Source organism: Archocentrus centrarchus, chromosome 12 (genome assembly GCF_007364275.1).
Source record: "Archocentrus centrarchus isolate MPI-CPG fArcCen1 chromosome 12, fArcCen1, whole genome shotgun sequence".
NCBI classification, from domain to species: domain Eukaryota; kingdom Metazoa; phylum Chordata; class Actinopteri; order Cichliformes; family Cichlidae; genus Archocentrus; species Archocentrus centrarchus.
Window position 1 is genome coordinate 1848463 of NC_044357.1, and position 16406 is coordinate 1864868.

Below are 16406 nucleotides of genomic sequence, written 5' to 3' on the forward strand. Positions count from 1 at the left end.
AAAAAAATTAACAACATAATTCCCAAAATGTCACAGTATTCTTTTAAAAAACATCTGGATTTGTAACAGCAAGCAAATAAATATATTTACAGAGTACAGCACCGCAGACAGTGTCGTCATCAGTGGGAGAATTTATGTTTTAGTGAAGCCAAATTGAACAGGTGAGATCATCGTGTGTGCCAATCGCGGCCAGAGAGAAAATATTTGTGAAAACCTTCACACACATTTATATTTCAACAGAATATTCTGTAGGTTTTTGCACATAATTTTAATTTTAAAATTTACCACATACTAACTTGATCGTATGTAGTACATTTAATATTATAAAATACAATCTATGCTAAAAAATAAACATTCATAAGAGTAATTTTCATATTCTAATATTTCAATGATCAACACAAAATATTTCATCCAGTATCAAACCATGGGTTCTTTTTTTTAGTACACCCCCCCAAAAAAATGCCAAATAAACCGTGAATGTGGTAAACTATTACACGCCCACTATGAGTGTGTGAGGTCTTGTGGCTGAAAATAGACACCCGCTGAACAGAATATATACTTAACGAGTTTGTCATTTGCATCGCAGTTTCTGCTGATCGAAAAGGGGCACTGGTGCCATAAATATTGCCAAGTATCTATGTATTAATTTTAAAAAAAGCTGTATAAAAATGCAGAGCATCAACTACCACCTGCATGCTGTAGAAGCACTATTCTACAGATAATACAAAATGTACAAAATAAATGTGCTGCAAAAACAAACAGAATGCTTCCACATAAATAAAAGTACAGATATCATCTGACAAAGCAGATGGACCTCAAGTGACATGTGATATGCACCCGATAAACTGCTCCACCTGCAAAAATTTTTTTTTTAAAAATCTCCAAAACCCATTAATATCTACTACTACTACCCCCCCCCCCCCCCCCAGCTTCCTCATTATTGGAACAAAAAAAGGGCACACATTCTGTTTCTAAGGCCTTTTGTACACTAGCTAATAAGAACCACAAGCATTACTGTAAGTTTCCCTTGACTTTTTTTTTTTTCTGTGGATCTCTCAATCAATATTTGAGCCAGGGGTGAGCAGCGATGGAGGCTTTGCTGCGGTCTCCATAGTCATAAAGCAGCTCCTCGCCTTTGTCAATGTTTCGAGAGGCGATGAGAATGAGGTGAGGGACACCGTTGATGTCGTGGAGTTTGGTTTGGCAGTTCCCATTTTTACTGTGATTTATCAGCCGACCCATTCGACCAGTCTCTTTTGTAGCATCCACACTGTGGAAAGAAAAACAAATCGTGTTTAATATACATGCACAGTACTCATTCATTACTGCACTATCACTATTCATACATTTCATTGGTGAGACATTCATACATTACATTTGGAAAAAATGAGAATGAAATGATCTTTATTGACTGTTAGTCAATTTTATAAAAACTATTAAAACCAAGTAGTTTTTCAGGTTTATTGACAATAGTGACAATTTGTCATATCAAACCTGTGGCTTTTGGTAAACTGGTTTATTAAGTCAATATAAAATAACACTGAAATTCAGTAAAACAAACAAACAATAAATTCATCTTACCAGTATGTTTTGCAGAGGTACTGGAAGTAGTACATGTAGCAGCCGGTTGCAGGATTTTGAGCATATTCAGCTTCTCTCTTTTTAGCATCAGTGATCTGCAGCAGGTCTCCGTGATATTCCACCACATAATCGCCTTTCTGGAAACACCGAGTGGCAAACACCGCTCTCCCCTTTCCTTCTATATGCTGCACCTACAAAGAAAGTACAAGAGGCTTTCTGTGGTGACAAAGCTTGGACAGCTGAATGTTTACTAACTGCGTACAATGTGAATGAAGTCAGTCTGAACCTATTTGTAAGCTTCATTTTAAACAACTGAAATGATGTTTTCCTTTTTTTTTTTAATCATGGTGCAAATTTGTGGTTAGCAATCATTTCCATACAGCTTCATTATCTGCATCAAAATTCTCCTTAAAATGAGACATTTTTATACGAGAGCATGACTGAGTAAAATGGAAGAGTTTGTGTGATTACTTGAATTCTCCTTTCAAATTTTCCTTCAGATTTTTGCCTTCAGTGGGAATAAATTGTTCAAGAATGTATGTGCATGCCCGTGAGTATCATGGTTATGGCAGTTTTGATCACAATGAGTACATGACACCCACTTATGACTTAATGCAACAATTTTTCACTGCAGAGTGCGAGCTCCAGTCAGCTGGTCGATACAGAAGTTGCAGGCTCTGGCTGCAGGAAAACATCTTAGACGTGAAGTCTGAGTTAACACTACATGGGTCAAAGGTAAGCCTGAGAGCATGCTACAGCATATATATGAGACACTAAATAGTGTGCTGCCAAAATACTGTGTAAGAGAATTTAAAAAAAAAAAAAAAAATGGAATCAGTTTTTAAGGCCAGCTTCAAGTTGACGCACCAGAAATGTGAGTTTTTGTGCTATGAAGGCAGATCACTTCTTACCGGGTTATAATAGCCACGTCAGGTGCAGGTTATGTTTGAGATTAGAGATCAACAGGTAGAAAAAAAATTAAAATAAAAATCACGGCCAACTGACCAATCAAATCTCCAGAAAATAGTGTCACCATTACTGGATGATTCTCTGTGCACAGAGAGCAGGAGGGTCTAAAGCTTTTGTCATCAATAATAAATTCAGATTCTTAGAAGCAACTTTATTCCTTGATGTTTGTCTGTTGGCTGCAAACAACTTTACAACCACTTTATTGCTCTTTAAGCATTATTACATGATCTAAAAACAGCACCTATTCTTACTTGTGGACTTTATTTCAAATTTGCATACAGTCGAAGCCCAGCTACACATCTGGGAGATGATCCCCCAGGACATCATCTCATTAGGAGCATGCTCCGACATAGTCATGCACGCATACAAGCACGTGGGGGCCATACAAATTACTGTGTACCATTTTGAGTTGCAATCATAGCTGAGATACTCATGTCAACATACTCAATGTGAATCATTCTTCAGTCAAACCAACCAAAACTTGTTATGTGGAACTGAACTGAACCTCAAGAAGGTGCTGAAGGAGTGATGAATTCTGACACTTCTTCAACATTGAGACAAGGTCTGCAAATTAGCTGTGGCTAAGAGTCTTGCAAACATTGCCTCAATTACATTCTACTAATATGTCACAATGTTTACATGTATCATTTGTGTTAAAAAATGAGATTAGAAATTGAAGAAAATTCAGTGTACCTCCATTCCTTCCTCTATTCCATTTGTGATGAGATCATCTATGAGCTTCTTTTGTTCACACTGGCAACAAAAGGGAACAGGAAATGGCATTAATAACAATGAGAAGACCACCCACACACATCAGCCATAAAAAGGGGCTTTCCTTCAAACAGAATCACAGCACTGTACAAGCCCAAACACAAGACGCACTGTTTTTGACAACACCAAACATGCTGAGTGTATACACAGAGACAAAGCTTTTGTCATCAGTATTCTTCAAGGTACAGCAGAGGTCAAGACTCCACCTTGCAGCTTTGCCTACTCTTAGAAAATATGCACTGCTGTAAATTGTCTACGTACATTTTCAAGTGAAGCCAATTTTTCTTTAGCAGTGACAACTTCATCAACCTGAGAACCAATCAGCTATGATCCGCTGACTCAGACTTCCTGTTCTGTTTGACAGTCTTTGTTCACAAATGCAGACACACACACTTCAATAAGACCCACACTTTCCCTAATTCCCTAAAGAAACCTACATGAATACTCGACCCCATAATATAAATGCTCTACCTCACTACCAGTAAAAATATGTTGCAGTATATTATGAAACTGATTTTGTCTTACCTTGAGCTCTGTTTTACTTTTTCTTGAGCTTCGTCTTACTGGATAGAAGTCAGTAACTTTCCTGTTTTGGGAGTTTTCCCCTCCTAACCTGTAGTGAATAAACACAATGAAACAGCAACAGCTATTACAACCATTCTGTTTAATGATAGGCTTTTACAGCACTGCAGTATTTATTTAACAAGAGGCACTTGAAATGTTTTGTGCAAGGGCACCAGATTCATTTCAGGCCAAAAAGAAATGAATCTGGTTTTCTTTGGAGACAGAAGACCAGGGGTCAAAACTGTTGCCCTTGCATTTGAAAAGCAAATTCTTTATCGAGGGCCAATGATGCAAAGATGTGGCCCTGCAGCAGCAGCAGCAGCATGTCAGCTCTCCTGTCTCATCAAGCCGATGGTGGAGAAATAAAATTATTCACATTGTAGTGACACAAAAAGGACAGAAGCTCAGGATTCTACATAATATCTGTTTTATCAAATGAAGCCCGTCTAGCCAAACTGACATTTGGCTGTTGAAAACTACAGCCAGCATCAGCAAGATATTCAATTCATGAAGGGATCGTTTTTGCTTTCGGGATCAAATCTGACCTTGAGTCGTCATTCTTCTATAATGTCCTGGATTTTCCAAAGAAAAACACTGTCTTAAGTGGATACAATTGGCTAGTTCATCCAAAGTACTGGGGATGATTTGGTCATTTAGCTGGCTGTAGTTAAATTACTTCATCAACCAACATTACCAAACTACAAAATATCAGATACATCTTGAGTAGCTAAGTCACAGCTAGCCAGCCAGCTAACCACCAGTAAAGAAAGCAAATGTTAGTTATACACTGGTGCTTTGTGCCATTAGAAAATTTAGGCCAACAATTAACCAATCTGACATGTACTAGCCAGCAAAAAGACATAAAATACATAATTGTATATACGACTAGGTAAATGAGCTCACATCCAGACTATGACTATACTCCATATAGTGTGGTTATCTAGTATGCATCTCGTGTGAGTTATCATGTTTACCAAGGAAATTTGGTCATTAATATGCAGAGTTGTGTACAAAGGTGCTCCAAAATCAAATCAGATCATCTACTCCATATATGGTACCCAGTGTGCAAGCATGATGTTTCTGCTAGCGTCATGCTGGCGTCAGACTCCCAGACACCAGCATGAGGGCGTACTGTTCTGCATGTGCCATGAGGAAAGGACATAAAAATGCAACAGTAATCAAGACATACATTCTTCGGGTGGATTTCTTTCCTATGACCTTGACCCGGGTTCCCCTCCTCTGGTGGCTGTGGAGAGCGCTGCCATTGTTGGTGTGGAGAAGACTATGAGCTAAACCATTGCTGAGGGGGAGGGAGAGTCCGGGATGGGAATGAAGGCAGGTTTCGGCGCAGTGGAGCTGCGGAGGTGACGGCTGTTCATCTGACCAGCAGGGTGAACACTGGCTGTAACTGTTCTCTGTGAAATCTGCCTTTGGTTCTGTCGTTGTTGTGCTGATGGCATTCGTTGTCTTTCCTAAAGAATGAATGGAGAGAAACATCATGCTGAAGGTTCAGGCAAATCTTGTATTTCCAGTTTCTCTCACTGGAAATTCATCCATAATGCGGTGAAATATAAACTGAAACAGTGATTCAGTTGCTCTCCTATGCTGGAGATCACACTGTAGACCTGGAGCAAACATACTCACTTTCTTCCTGCTTCTGGGCATCATTCTGAAAGGAGAAAACTGGAGAGCACTTTCCCTCCTGTGTCAGCCTGATGGTGGTCTTTTCATCTTGAGCTGATGATATGGACTTGGTGCAGCTAAAGATGGTGACTGAATGGCTACTGCATACAGTTTCCTGTGAAATCAGAGACAAAGCTTAGCTCCTTCTCTAGAATCATCATCTACAACACATGGAGAGGCAGTCTTTATGATAGCATGTTTATACACTACTGCTGAGAGGCAGATGAGGTCAACCAATGAGAATACTTTTAAATGAGAGCTTGAGGTGAAAACTGAGGCAGGTGTATTTTCAGTGATGTCTAGATACATTTTTACATGATATGAACCTCATATCGCAATGTCATTGCGATTGCAATGCCAAGCATTGACATTCCCTAGTGCGCACAGCAGCGAGACAAGCCTGAGCACATCTGAGAGCAAAAGCTGCGTGTCAGCCTCTGGTGGTGATTCCGTACCTAAAAAAGGCAGCTACTTCAACATCCTCCAACAAAGCGCAATCCTTTGCAAAATATGCAAGAAAATTGCTCCTGCGAAAGGTGGAAACAAGAAACTAGTTTTACCACTTGAGGCATAAAACATTATCGAGCACAACTGTAGCTCAGGAGGTAGAGCAGGAAGGTCGGCGGTTCGATTCCTGGCTACTCCAGGCTGCGTGCCAATGTATCCTTGGGCAAGATACTGAACCCCAAGTTGCTCTTCGATGCAAGCGTTGGAGTGTGAATGTGTGTGAATGCTAGATAATAAAAAAAAAAAAGCACTTAGTTTAGTTAATCATGGGTGTGAATGGTGTAAATGTGTTGTATAAGCGCTTTGAGTACTCAAAACAGATTAGAAAAGCGCTGTATAAGAACTGGTCCATTTAACCAGGAGGAGAAAGTAGCAACCCAAATGTAAACAAATGACTCCACTAAGCACCATCACCTGTTAGTTGCAGTCCATATAACAGGAAGTGCAAACAGTTGATGTAAATGACTGATGCGGTTACATGTTGGTAAAGCAGGGCTTTAAGCAGCTCGTTAAAAAGCTCAATCCAAGATCCAAAATCCCGGGTAGAAAATATTTTTCAGTTTTATCATGTGACAATATTGCGCAGGTTCACGAAGAGTGACGAGGTTAAGTTACTTTAGTTACTATTAAACTAATGTGAGAAGCAGTCGTGTTATATAAAATTTCAAAGGAAAACACTGCCTGGGTTAGTAGTAGTAGTGTCACTGTATATAATGCTGTGCCAGTACTACTGCACTGTAAGGCTGCTGCTGGCACCTTGTTTCACTTCAAATTAGGTGTGTGTGTGTCATCAACGACAGCAGCTCATTGGAAAATTAAGATGGAATTGCCATTTATTTACTTACATTTAGAAATGTTGCTGCTTGTAAGCTGCAGTAAAAAGTTAAGTATTTTTTCCTATATTGTCAGAAATCTCACTATTGCGCATTATATATATATATATATATATATATATTAAATAGTATGATATAATTCTGAGGATATATTGCCTACCTATAATTGGGAGTAATGTTTATATTACTGGAAAAGAATCAAATATTAGAAACATAAAAATGTACCTAATGGAGCACAGAGCAAAAACGTATCACCAATCAAAACTAAAATGCAAAAGGATTAAATCAAGGAGTCAGTCACCATAGTTAGTTTTAGATAACTTATTGATAAGATCTAGCCATTGTTTTCTTCCATGGGAATGGCACTGAAATAATGCAGTCAACAGGAAAGAATAGGATCAATAGCCACATTTACTGTGACACTCTAGAAACTAGACAAGAGTAAATACAAGAAAACACACACACACACAGGAAAGACAACTATATGGTTTAAGTTGAGGTCAGGGGAAGAGTTTGGCATTTATCTGTGAAGATTTACCTTTGCATTAAAAGGCCTTGGAATTAGGGTTGAGTTCATATTGAGGCCATGGTTCAGTGAATTTTGGTTCGGTTCATTACATAGTTACTCCTCTATAGGGAATGAATTGCTGCCAATAATTCTCCTCACAATGACAACCAAACAAACATGCCTTTGTGTACCCCTTCCTCTATAATCTCGAACCTAACACTGCATTTACTCAGGTCTCTGCCAGCACACCTGCCAAATCGTAAGTGGATAAACATCCGACCGTTCTGTCGGAGTATGAATGCGTGTGAATGTTAGGTAATTAAAAGCACTTAGCTTAGTAAAAATGGAAGTGCTTGTATGAATGGGAGTGCATGGGTGAATGCAAAACAGGTTGTATAAGCGCTTTGAGTGCTCATACTGAGTAGAAAAGCGCTATATAAGAACTAGTCCATTTACCATTTACCATTTACATCATACAGAGATTGCTCGAACTATTACTAAGATGAAGAAAAAAAAATTACGAATTTATTATGTATGAAAATGTAGATATAAATTCAAGAGTTTATCACGTTGGGAACATATTCTCTATTGTATATATATATAATATTCTCATATATATATATATATATATATATATATATATATATATATATATATATATATATATATATATATATATATATATATATGCAATAGTGAGTACATCCTGTATAATGACAATAAAGGCATTCTATCTATCTATTGTCTGAGGTCCAGCCTCTGAGGGAAACAGACAATCAAGAATTTTAACGTAACCAGTGGATACTGAGAAAATAGATAACTGATATCACAGCAAAGACTTCTCAAAGCATGCACTACAAAACATTTTCGACACAGGCAGGTTTCCTTTGCATCAGCTGTCTCAAGAAAACTTAAATCCCCAGTCACAAACAAACAGGTATCACGACAGTGGTTATGAATTTCTCTGTTAACCCAGACTTTCTGGTGCAGGCTCTGTGCACGCCGACATAAAAGGAGGCTATGATGATGATTGACTGTTCTTGCAACAAAACGAGCTGCCTGTTCCAGTCAGAGATACAGGTGATAGAGGTCTGTAATGATAAAGCTAAAAGTGCTGCAAATAAGTCCAGATAGCAATGCTGGCAAAAGAAAATATTAATCTTGTGAATTCATCATCATTAGCCTTATATTTATTAAATCACTGAGTTTGTTCTCAGCTCAGCTGCTTCGTTATAATGTGACAGCTGCATGTTATATTCATTATCTCTGAATGTAATTTTAGGTTTTGTCAAGCCAGCTTTCACAGTAAGGAAGCCTTCAAGACACTTAAAACTTGGGCTTTAGGTGTAACAAACATACCTCACTAGCCCATTCATCATACACCCCTCTCTTTCATGCACTCTCATTGTTTACAGTCTAATGAATGTAGATATTTTTTTTTAGTCTAAAAATACTTGATTAAATTGGCATTTCTTCAGTAGTAAAATATCCAGATAGGTGCCAAATCAAAGAAAAAACAAGTGTCTTATTAAGGTGTTTGGCACTCAAGTCAGAGGTGTTTCACTGTACTCCTGGCACTGATTCATCAAGTCACTGGAAAAGTACTGGAATGGCAGAACACCAATTTTCTAAGAGAAATCCCCTCACTTAGAGAGCACTGTCTTACAAGTCAGCCCCAAATCACCCACAGGTATTCAATTAACTTGAGATCTGATGACTGTGAAGGTCAAAGGATATCACCCACATTTTCATTTTCATCCTCAACAAACCCTTCAGTGAACCTTGTGCCCTCAGGACAGGAGCATTGCCATCCTGGCATTCTTATCAGGACAGAGATTTTTCAGCATAGGTTACAGAGGATCGCTCACTTCACTAAATGAACTTTGTGTTCATTTAGAGTGACCTTTTCCTCAACAGAGAATAAATGTTGCCAAACAACTGCAGCAAAATGGCCCCAAAACATAACACAGCTACTGCATCCCCTTGCTGTGGAGGTAGGTTGTTCCGTTTTTCCTTTAGTTTGTCACATGTTTTGTTTTATTTTATTTATGCGTGTAAATATTTTACTATATTCATACTATATTTTAGTATTTTTCCTCCAGCTTATAACTACAGTACATTACAGGCACTACTTTCCACCAGTGGTGTGGGTGGGGCCTGGGAGAGGGGGACCATGCTGGAACCACACCCACCTCCACTCTCCAGTCAACTCCATCAGCCCCTTTAAATCCGGAGTCAAGGCACAGATGGGCCTCCTGACTCATTATCTACTGATCGCATCCATTCAAACGAACCCATACAAAAGCTTTTAATCTATAAACCCCATCCAAAAACACAAATCCGCGTATTTTGATCTTGTCTAACATCCATAAATGCTGCTGTGTCCTCAGCTGGCAGGCACTCACATGTAGCTTTCATTATTAGCCAACATATGCGCTCCCCAACAAAACGGCTTCTCTGTGTAGCGACTGTAAATACGCTAACTTACAGAAAAAAATACCACCGAACTGGACTATCACTTAAACATATTTTCACAGACAAGCACGTTTGTCTCGCACTGAAACAAAGTGTTATCTTACTCTAGCTAGCGCTCCTTATTTAGCTCGGCGTTGATGACCAAACAAGCAAACTTACCCCGTTCATGTCCGACTTGTTTTCGTTGCCCCTCGCTCGGCACTCTCCTCTCGGTTAGAGAAAAAACACGAACAGAAACCTGGTAAAAGCTTAGCCTCGCCCCGCTCCTACAGGCGGAGATGTTCCTTCAAGTGGGCCGCTTCCACGGTGACTGCGTGCCCTTCTGTTGCGTTTAAAACCACAGCAGCTCAACCGATGCAGTCCCCACAGCTCCGCTCCGCCATCTTCCTGTCTGCTTGTAAATGAAGGAAAAGAGGAGGAACGCCGGCGCCCCCTGCAGGTCCATAGCGGCAGTAACCGTGTTTTAAATCTTCCTTTTATTTTTTTGTTTTTAACTAGCTAACATTTCAATACTTTTCAAAATATCTCTTAATAAACAACATTTCCAGGTTTTTGTATTGTTTTCTATTAACTGGTATTTCAATACAGCAAGTATAATCAACACACTGCAGACCCGAAGTTTGTATATTGGATGGTACTTAAATAGTGCCTTTCTTCTCAGCTGAGCTCTCACAGCCATTTCTACTGCAAGTTTCAGTCACCCAATCACACACGTAAGCGCTTTCTAGCATGCACGCACACTCAGATGAATGCATGTGGAGCAATTCGGGATTCAGCATCTTGGTTTAGCATGCGGACTGGAGGACTGATCGAGCCACCGACCTTCTAATTGCTAGATGGCCACTCTACCACTTGAGCCACAGCCACCTCTAAACATAACTATATTAAAGTGGACCTTTTACGTATTTTTGTCATATATATTCATAACATACATCACAACCGTTACAGTAGTCATAATAAACATGGGCAAAGTTTCAAATTCTCAGGTCAGTGTATGGAGAGAAAATTGTATGGAGAGAAAATTGACTCAAAATATCTGTGTGTCTGTAATGCAGGATTTGTGCGTAACCTGCTGGTTTTGTAATTTTTTGTAATACACGATTCACCTGATACACACGCACAAAACTAAAGTTACACACGAATCACCTGATACACACGCACAAAACTAAAGTTACACACGAATCACCTGATACACACGCACAAAACTAAAGTTACACACGAATCACCTGATACACACGCACAAAACTAAAGTTACACACGAATCACCTGATACACACGCACAAAACGGCGGTTACGAGTGCACAAAGTTTTTGAGACACATTTCACGCTTCCGGTGAGCTCCCAGATTCGTGCGTAACTTGGTGCGTTTAATGCTAGTACAAAGCTGGGTCATCTGAGTTTTGTTCTGGGTCTAGTGTTTTTTTCCCGCTGAACTTATTTCACTCTATACTTGTGCCGAAGTGGAAAAGACGATTTTCTGTGGAAGATGGGATACCTCAGCACCCTTTAGTTATAACACATACACCTACATCTATTTTTTAATATTCTAATACTATTTACATATGCATTTGTGAGCTGTACAAATGTAATTATTTGGTTAAAAGAAACGACCACTAGGTGGTGCAATACTTCTCTGGCTCGGAAAACAGCCAGTCAAACTCTGAGAGGCACAAAGGAAGAGTAGGCGACTGTTATGGCGGGGAATCACGGTGGTCTACCCTCAGAAGTAATTTAAAGTTAAAATCTGCACACTTTGCTATCCGATTATAATGAGTATTTTTAGAGATTGCGTTTTATGTGTCAAGTAGTTTGATACGGTTCTCCATGCATTTCTCTGTTAGCTAGAACTCATCTTTATGTGAGCTAAGCTACTTTAGCTGTTGGTAGCTAAGACAGTACATTCCTCTCAGAGTTTGACTGGCTGTTTTCCGAGCCAGAGAAGCATTGCACCACCTAGTGGTCGTTTCTTTTAACCAAATAATTACATTTGTACAGCTCACAAATGCATATGTAAATAGTATTAGAATATTAAAAAATAGATGTAGGTGTATGTGTTATAACTAAAGGGTGCTGAGGTATCCCATCTTCCACAGAAAATCGTCTTTTCTACTTCGGCACAAGTATAGAGTGAAATAAGTTCAGCGGGAAAAAAAACACTAGACCCAGAACAAAACTCAGATGACCCAGCTTTGTACTAGCATTAAACGCACCAAGTTACGCACGAATCTGGGAGCTCACCGGAAGCGTGAAATGTGTCTCAAAAACTTTGTGCACTCGTAACCGCCGTTTTGTGCGTGTGTATCAGGTGATTCGTGTGTAACTTTAGTTTTGTGCGTGTGTATCAGGTGATTCGTGTGTAACTTTAGTTTTGTGCGTGTGTATCAGGTGAATCGTGTATTACAAAAAATTACAAATCCAGCAGGTTACGCACAAATCCTGCATTACAGACACACAGATATTTTGAGTCAATTTTCTCTCCATATCAGTGTATGTATAGGTATTGTGAGCCAAAAACTCATTTGTGTGTGTATGTGTGTGTGTGTGTATATATATATATATATATATATATATATATATATATATATATATATATATATTCTTGGATCTTTATGATGTCAACATAGATAACCATAATCTGGTAATTTCACAGTTCAGGTTGCGAGCACAGGAGCCCCACCCATCTGCTTTTCAAACCATATGTTTGACAGCGGCAGCAGAAAATTGGCTTAAAATGAAGGGAACTCAAATGCCCTGTGTCTCAACAAGGCCCAATACAACAAAAATTATGATTTTTTTTTACTTTTATTAGAAATCCTTGACATGGTCCACACACATATCTACATATATATTGCCTCATTTTCACAGAAATAGCTTTTACGAACATATAGTCAAGATTTATTTATTTTTTTGTTATCCAATATCACAAAGGCTCAAGTCCCCTGTTCGAGGTAGAAAATAACCGAAGATTATTCTCTTATATAAATGTCCTTCTGTAGTCTCAGAGTTGCTGTTATGTCCTCCATTAAGTTCACAGTTTTTAGTCTCTGAATCCATTGTTCCAGGGTAGGTGGATGTGATCTAAACCAGTTTGCAGTAATAACCTTATGAGCAATTAACACAAGGGCTTGTAACATAATATTGTATCATTGTCTCCAGCAGCAAGGTTTATATCATCCAGAATTAAACAGTAAACTTCCAAGAATACTGATTATTTTTAACTGTGAATCAGCTGAATCAGCAACTCTAATAGAGTCCAAAAAATATATAGTTAAAAATGAGCATAATAGGCCCCCTTTCATTTCTGTTTCAAAATATTTAATGTTCAGGACATCTACCAATAAATAACAAAACAACAGAACATACACTGTAAATATGAATGTCCTTCATTCTTTTATTTAGTATCTGTTGCTGTGTTTACTAAAATCTGCTTAGGCCTACTTCCTAAACTTTACAAACTCCAAAGTCTTGCAGGAATAAGGGCACAAAATTGCCATTTTGAAATTGGAACTCTGTATTCTTTCCACTACAGGAAGGCCCTGCAGAGGATCATAAACACGGCCCAGAAACTTGCCAGCTGCCCTCCATGGTGGAGATTGCCAGCTTCAGATGCCAGAGAAGGTCCACTGTCATCCTCAATGATCCCTTCCACCCAGCACATCACCTGTTTAAAGAATTGCCTTCTGGGAAACGAATCAATACAGGATAATGAAGGCCCATACATCCAGGCTAAGGAACAGTTTTTTCCCTTGGGCCATTAGGACATTAAGCAACCACTGACCTGGACATTTGCTCTGTCAATGTCTCCACTATGTGCAATACCAACTTGATGTTACAACACTGTGCATTAATCATGCTTATAGGTCTGTGCATTACTTTTGTTTATACTCTGTGCAATATCTACCAAACTGCTGCTAATGTTCTTACTACCCAACACAAATAACCATATCATGTCAGTATACACACCCAGAATTGCTGACTGAAGGCCAGACAGTCCTGATTATGGAAACTCCTGTCAGGCATTATAGCAGCTAAGATGAGCAGGCACATGGCTGAATACATGAGCGGGGCCCAGAAAGGAATTGGCAGAGATACTACGGGAGCAAATCACCAGCTACTGGTAGATAAAGCAGTCACTCAAGAATTCAAGTGAATTAGGACCAGACTGACCAACCTGTCCATCGCCTGGATTGACTACAAGAAAGTCTATGACTCGATACCACACACGGATCCTGGAATGCCTAGAACTATACAAGAGCAACAGGACCCTAAGAGCCTTCATCAAGAACTCAATGGGAATGTGGAGAACAAGACTAGAGGCCAACTTCAAGCCAATTGTACAAGTCACCATCAACTGCGGGATTTACCAAGGAGATGCTCTGTTCCCACTACTGTTCTGCATAGGCCTGAACCCCCTCAGCCAGACCATCAACAAGACTGGCTATGGACACTGACTGCGGGATGGAGCAAGCATCAGCCACCTACATCAAGCTGTATGCCAGGAGTGAACAAGATATCTATTCACTGATCCACACTACTAGGATCTACAGCAATGACATCAGTATGTCATTTGGACTGGAGAAGTGTAGTAACAAAGAGAGGGAAGGTAGTCAGAACTGAGGGAATTGCACTACTCTACTACTGAGGCAACATTGCAGACATTGAGGACAGCTATTAGTACCTTGGAATCCCACAGGCAAATGGGAACCATGTGGAGACTGCTAGGAAAGCTGCAACAGCCAAGTACCTCCAGAGAGTAAGGCAAGTCCTGAAGAGTCAGCTGGATGGGAAGAATTTACACCAGATACCAGCAGATACCCTGCTGGGATAATAAGCTGTCCAAAGGAGGAGACAGAAGCTACTGACAGCAAGACAAGAAAACTTCTCACCATGCATGGAGGGTTTCACCCCAAATCCAGCACCCTGAGACTGTTCGCTAAGCAGAAGGAAGGAGACTGAGGATTAGTGAGTATCAGAACCACTATCCTAGATGAGACAACAAAGATCCATGAGTACATCAGGAAGATGGCCACAAATGATCACGTGCTTAGTGAGTACTTCAGGCAACAGAAACCCAAGAAAGAAGAGGCGAAAGAACAGGAACCATCATGGAAGGACAGGCTTCTGCACTGGCAGATAAAAGAAGTGTCTGATATCAAAAAAATCCTGTCAATGGCTGGACAAAGCTGGACTGAAGGATAGCACACAAGGCAAAACCTGTGCAGAGATGCCCCATATATATATATATATATATATATATATATATATATATATATATATATATATATATATATATATATATATATATATATATATACACACACACACACTCCTGATCAAAATCTTAAGACCAGTTAAAAAATTGCATTGCATACACAATTTGCATTTTGTACTATTGGATCTTAAGAAGGTTCTAAGTACAGCTTCACAATTCTAAAAGAAGAAATTGGCGCAAAAGAGAGAAAAATTTTTGAGCAGGGAATTTCTTGAAAACTGCATTTACACTCAAACATGATTTTTTTCAGCTGATCAAAAGTTTAAGACCATTGCTCAAAAAAACCCCAAAACCCCCTCAAAACAGAAATCAAAGTGTCAAAAAAAGGACTCAGTAATGAGTAGCTCCACCATTCTTGTTGATCACTTCAAACAATCGTTTAGGCATGCTTGATGCCAGTGTTTCCAGGAGGCTAGTGGGAATGTTGCTCCAAGTGTTGAAGATGGCTTCACGAAGGGCATCCACTGTCTGGAACTGATGTCCATTTTTGTAAACTTCCCTTGCCATCCATCCCCAAATGTTCTCAGTCGGATTTAGATCAGGGGAACATGGAGGATGGTCCAAAAGAGTGATGTTATTCTCCTGGAAGAAGTCCTTTGTCAGGCGGGCATTGTGAACTGCAGCATTGTCCTGTTGAAAAACCCAGTCATTACCACACAGACGAGGGCCCTCAGTCATGAGGGATGCCCGCTGCAACATCTCCACATAGCCATCTGCTGTTTGACGCCCCTGCACAACCTGAAGCTCCATTGTTCCATTGAAGGAAAACGCACCCCAAATTTTGTAACTGGTCTTAAGATTTTGATCAGGAGTGTATGTATATATATATATATATATATATATATATATATATATATATATATATTTCCTTGACAAGTGTATTTATTACTGTATTATTTATTTTTAGCTGTGTAAATATAATTTAAATAGATGCGTATCAGGTGTCTTATTCTATTGTACTCTATTCTATATTTTGACACACACACACATAATTTTTTTTCTTTCTTCCTTTGCATAGAGAGAGAAGCAACTTATTTCATTATATGTGACATATAATGGGCATTCGCCTGAATGACAGACTGGACTGGAGGACTAACGTTGATGCTGTGTATAGGAAGGGGATGAGGCCCTTTCTAAGGAAGCTCAGATCCTTCAGTGTGCAGCAAGATGTTGGTGATCTCCTACCAGTCTGTTGTAGCAAGTGAAACCATTCCTACCATTCTCTATAATATTGTATAATAAC

The 16406-nt window shown here is 39.3% G+C and overlaps 1 protein-coding gene across 1 annotated transcript; it reads right to left on the minus strand.

Moving 5' to 3' along the window:
- Positions 1-929: 929 nt before the first annotated feature.
- kmt5aa (lysine methyltransferase 5Aa) lies at positions 930-10334 on the minus strand. Its single transcript, XM_030742150.1, has 7 exons — positions 10051-10334; positions 5530-5683; positions 5075-5357; positions 3847-3934; positions 3244-3303; positions 1582-1772; positions 930-1270 (listed from the first exon to the last, which is right to left on the minus strand). Exons 1-7 carry the CDS (start codon positions 10057-10059, stop codon positions 1060-1062), a joined length of 996 nt encoding a protein of 331 aa, XP_030598010.1. The 5' UTR covers positions 10060-10334; the 3' UTR covers positions 930-1059.
- Between the last annotated feature and the right edge of the window lie 6072 nt (positions 10335-16406).